Genomic DNA, 5,365 nt, shown 5'->3' on the forward strand with positions numbered 1-5,365 from the left:
GAGAAGTCGAAGCGCTCCACGACCACGCAGCATGTCGTCGACTTGACCGGTCTTGACTGACTTTTCATTCATGAAAAATAGTGATTTACCTTCTCTGCGCCGACCGCTGCTAGTCCCCGTCGCGCAGCCCGGCACCACGGTACCCGATTGGCCGTTAAGCATTAATGAGACGTAAATCAACGAAACTGTGCGGAGTGGTTGGTGTCTTACGTGTGCTGAACGAGAAGCGTTGGGTGCGCGTTCGCGAAAGTTAATCTGCGCGACGCGATTGCCCACGTTCGATTCCAATGCGAGACAACATCATCAGGGCAAGTCGATCGATCGGCACAGTCGCCTGCTGACCAGTTTTGTTTGTTTTTTCCCCTCCCCTTTTGCTTTTCGTTTTGTTTTCAGGCGCCCGTTTTTACTCCAGCTCTTGGATGTTTCTTCCTCGTTTCACTTTACTCCCATGCGGCCCATACACTCGCCTTCTGTTTTCTGAACATAAACATCAGAGTGTTCCATTAAATGATTAACCCACGCACGTGGCCTTATGTTTGAGGCGAATTAAGTGGACAAATGTGCTGCCCGTCGGTGCCGAAATGTAACTTTTTTTTCCTTCGGAAAGGAGGAAGCGGATATTTACACCAGCTACATTTTCACTTGTCGCTGTGCCTGGGCGGCTGAAGGGAAGCAAATTGTCCGCTATGTTGCGCAGTTCATTTGATATGCTGTATGGTTTGAGAACGGGACTGGGACTATTAGAAAAAAGCCATTTTAATTGTTTGTCATACAATTTTGCTCACTGCTTCAAGAAACATCAAGTTATCGATCGTTGACTACTGTTAATTATTTACGTTTTTAGAATAAATATTTTTTGTTGAATAATGGAAAATACAACAACCACAGTCCGCAGAGCATAAGCATGCCAACAACTTCGATTGATTAAGTGCGTAGGAATAGCAAAGGAAAAATTCCGCTTAACTATTGGAACTATTAACTGAATCGACAATCAATATATTTGTTTACTTATTATAAAGACCTTTGAATTTCATGAGAGACTTCATTCAACACATTCGTTGATATTTGCAAACTTTATAATATGAGTGAAAATGCGAACCCAGAAAGATTCAGTTGGTTGCCAACCACTGACCCCAATGAGCGTGTGACTCAATTCTGTGCAGGGAGGTTTTAGGAGCCTGTTGTAGGAGAAAATGCTTGTTGAATAATTCGACGTTTTAAACAAATATGTATTAAATCAAATATCAGCTAAATTGTAAAGCAATGTTGATAAAACGTACGTACTCGACCGAATACAGATGAGAATTTATTTCACCCGCCCAAAAATTCACCACTATTAATTTTGAATGAAATATTTCAAGGTTTCGATTTCGATTTCGAAAACTTTCAATTGATGTTCGAAACTGCGTGCAACGGATTGTGGAACGGAAGTGTACGAGCCGTTTAAATTCGTTTGGATTTTCTTTTTGTTGCAATCCAAACCCTTAAATTACTCTCAAGCTTTTATATTCCAATTATATTTGTACACATTGAAGTCAGGGATGGTTAAAACATAAAACAGAACAAAATCACAAAATTATAAAGAAAATCAACCAACCGCGCCAAACGATAAACTATAATAATCTCGTCTAGCAACTAGAAAATAAGATATAAAATGTGATACAACTATTGATGTTAAGCGTATTAATCAAACGTGCATTATTTATTTAATAACCACTGCTCAGGTCCATGTGCTACAGGAGGGGAAAGATTAATTGATTTCTTTATCTAATTGATAAAATTATCAAACCATCGTGATAGAAAGCACTTAATTGCCCATTCCCATTAATTCATTTCCTGCTGTTTGACGCTGGTAAAACAATTGTGACGAGTATATTGCTCTCGGTACACATTAGTCGCACATTAGCCACGCGTCGTGCCTAAGTTCCGGTCATCCTCTGACGTGACCATTTTGGGAAGAAGCCTCAGTACTTCAGTGACATGAAAGTGAAGACTGGACATCAGGAGCTGTTAAGATCGTTGTGGCGCTTCCCAAAGCGGGACGTCTTCGACTGTGTGCCGTTGCATTATCTCATACTGAAGCTGAGCGGTATGGGCTGCATAACACCGCTGGCTGGTGTTCGCAACGGGTCCACCATAACGACGTTCGTGGATATTGGACTATTTGCGTTTAACCTGATGCTGGCCGTGAGCATGATGGTTTACGGGACGTTTGTAACGCAGCGTCACTTGCAGTCACCCATCATGTTCATCGGGTTGAAGCTGGTCAATTTCACCTGTTACGCGTCAACCATTTACGGGTTGATCAGCTGCTTCATAAATCGGCACGAGATCTGGAAATTCTACAACGAAGCGCACGCCGTGGATGTAATGCTGGAGGAGCTCGGCGAACGTACCAACTTCAGCCGCAGCTTTGTACTGTTCGTGGCTTACTATGGAGCGGTCATGGGAACTTGCTGCCTGGTGATCGTAGTAATGTATCGAGAAAATGTTCCCTGGATGTTGCTGCTGAATCTGGGCTATTCGTACTTTTGCCTCTCAACGTTCCACATCGTCAGTCTAACGTGTCTGGACGTGGTTTGGATGCGGAACATGCGTTTAAACCGGGTATTTCGCAAACAATTCTCGCTCGCGGATAGCGTTGTCGATGCACCAACGCTGACTGTCTACGATACCAAGCAGATGGCGGTGCTGCGCCGCGTAATGCAAATATTTGATCACATTAGTGACCTAGCGGATAAGGGTAGCTTCTACTATGGCATACAGGTATGCAGCATAAGACGCCCGAGCATAAGCGCTTAAGCATGCCATCGCCATTTTGTTTCGCCTTACAGATTATGGTTAGCGTTGCGGGTTCGTTCGTGTATTTGCTGTTCTACACATTTGCCTTCACGCTGGTCATCCGTTCCGTGCTGCCGTTCGAGAGTGTGTTCAACATGGGTCCAATCATTTCGTATCTGATGTTTGCGTACAACGTTTTTATTGTGGCTTGTTTCGGCAATGCGTTAAAGCAGCAGGTAATGGAATTTCGACCATGTTCATGACTCCTTCATGACCATGAAGGCTCCTTTGATGCCTAATTCTGCTCTGCTCTTCTCAATTACATCTAAAGGGTAAAATTACATCCCAACTGATCGACAAGGCTATCAATTCGACGAATAATGCAGAATTAATTGAGATGGTATTTGTGGGCCATTGTGCCAGGGCGTCGTGCGTTGCTTGCATGCAACCGGGGAAACGTTTTTACAGCACGTATTTTTGGTTGCACTTGCACATGGTTGGTGTTTGTTGTTTGGTGGACGGTGTTTTCCACATCCGAGCTGTGTCGCTTTCCCGTGTCATGTACGTTCCGTTGTAACCGGATGTGTAGAGTAGTTTGATGTTTATTTTTTTAAAGCAACTCATGTATGAAAACTATGCACATCACATACGTTAGTTTGATTCGCTCTCGTTTGGTTCATTAGAACGGGTAAGGCGGGGCATACAAGCTTGTTTATTTTGTTTGTTTGTGTCATTCCGTCCAATTCATCCGAGCTAAATGAAAATCCTGTGTTATATAGCGGGCGATATCCACGTTGTTTTGCACTGTCGTTCTTGCACAATTTTGACTTGTTTTGACCACTTTGCACTGACACTTGATCACGCTTGCACGATTGTTTGGATCTGGTTGAAGCTGTCGGTTCGATTTTTGGTACATTGGACGACATGGACCTGATCCACCAAATGGTGTGCCAGTAGAATGGACCTTTGATTGCTTGCCCCAGTGTGTCATCTGCCATTACCTCGTGTTCGTTTGCTTTACGCTGTTAACTTGGCATGGAAATGTTTCCCTTTTTGTCTTTCCAAGAATCTTGCTGTTGGCTTGGGGGTTTTTCCTGCTGATATCACGTGTCTTAGATTGGGTTCGTTTCATGCTCCATTGATGGTGATTGTTGCGTTTGTGTTGTTGTTGTTGTTGTGCTTTGACGCATGTGTCTATGACATTAGGATGTTATATATTTTCGGCTGAATGCATCCAGAAGCGTGCTAAATTTGCGTTAAATGCGTTCCCTCTCGAACCTTTCCTTTCCCCCCTTTCCATATATATCGCCCCGCTGGACACGGACGGGTTTTTGGGGACAATTTCAATCATGCTGGCGTGAAACGGTGATGTGGCAGTTGCGAATGTTTTTGATGCAGCTGGGCCATCGATCACCGTTGATAACATGCGGACTTTTTCCATTCGACTGGACGCTGATTTTTTCGGTAAGCTTTTCATCATGCCGGTACCCCGTCCAGCTTATTGCTTCTCAAACACGCTTAAACTCAATTTCGACCGATACGAAAAAATGGCTCACTGATGAAGGTGCTGGGTATGGAAAGAAGCACGGTGAAATACGGCATTTGCTGTCAAAACATAAACACTCTCGTGCGCGGGCTCGTGCTTCCGTGCAGCAGCAGTCGAGAGTGAGGCAAGAAAACGGTGCTTTATCAATGCTTGCTAACCATTTATCCCGCTGCACTTTATCGTACCGTGTGTTTTCGCTTAACTGATACGATGATGCTGAAGCTGATACAGCTTTTGCATATTGTTTTATTGATTCTTTAAATGGGCGAAAAAACATTCCCAAGCGTAAAAAATAAATAAATAAACTCGTTCCTACAACAGAATTTCAATAACAACAAGTCGTAAGGGCGAGGTGAAACAACATCGACCTTTTAAAATTAATAGGATAAATTTGAAAGCAGTGTTTGTTTACGAGAAAACCTATTATTCGTATTATTATTAAGTTTATCTATTGTGCTGTATTCCAGATCTTATCCACCGCGGCCACTTATATCATCATTTTGCTGCAATTTGAAAGTGCTGGAAGTTCAGCGGCCTAAGAGTGGGAAATCCGAACCAGTGTTAAGTATTCTTGCAGCAGCGAATTAAAAAATAATCATCCCCATGATAAGTTTCAAACAAATGTCAATAAAAACAGCTGAGAAAACATCGAACATTTGTCAATTGTTCCTCCGAAAGCTGCCCCGAAATACGACAGACACCAGCAGATCGTGCCAATACTTGCGCAGAACCGTCGCCTTCTTGGATGGCGTTGAGTTAGAAAACGCCGGAAGGAATATTTCACGCAGCGTTGCGAAAACGCAACACATGTCTCGTCTTTTTATCTGCGAGTCATGTACAGAATTCCGTTTCAAGTTGACGTTCTGCCGTACGGCACCGCTCAGCACGCAAGTGTCACCGTGTCGTTTTCGCTGTCCTGCAGCTGCAATAAGGGCCCGGCGCCATTAACACCGCAGGGAAGATGAAATTTCTATTGTGAACGTCTCGTGTGGTTCTTTTGTGTGGTTCTCATTCGAAAAGTCACGCTTCTCCGTCGTA

The 5,365-nt window shown here is 43.5% G+C and overlaps 1 protein-coding gene across 1 annotated transcript; it reads left to right on the top strand.

The window, feature by feature from the left end:
• Window positions 1–1,980: 1,980 nt before the first annotated feature.
• On the top strand, window positions 1,981–4,866 carry LOC128708927 (uncharacterized). Its single transcript, XM_053803908.1, has 5 exons — window positions 1,981–2,766; window positions 2,835–3,017; window positions 3,113–3,181; window positions 4,159–4,245; window positions 4,795–4,866. Exons 1-5 carry the CDS (start codon window positions 1,981–1,983, stop codon window positions 4,864–4,866), a joined length of 1,197 nt encoding a protein of 398 aa, XP_053659883.1.
• Window positions 4,867–5,365: the final 499 nt, after the last annotated feature.

This window comes from Anopheles marshallii, chromosome 2 (assembly GCF_943734725.1).
Source record: "Anopheles marshallii chromosome 2, idAnoMarsDA_429_01, whole genome shotgun sequence".
Lineage (NCBI taxonomy): Eukaryota > Metazoa > Arthropoda > Insecta > Diptera > Culicidae > Anopheles > Anopheles marshallii.

Excerpts from the sequence above, each read along its gene's own strand:
- LOC128708927 (XM_053803908.1), top strand. The coding sequence starts at position 1,981 with ATGAAAGTGAAGACTGGACATCAGGAGCTGTTAAGATCGTTGTGGCGC. Across the intron at positions 3,182-4,158 it reads ATGCAGAATTAATTGAGATG|TTGCGAATGTTTTTGATGCA; the intron begins GTATTTGTGGGC and ends GTGATGTGGCAG. Across the intron at positions 4,246-4,794 it reads ACTGGACGCTGATTTTTTCG|ATCTTATCCACCGCGGCCAC; the intron begins GTAAGCTTTTCA and ends GCTGTATTCCAG.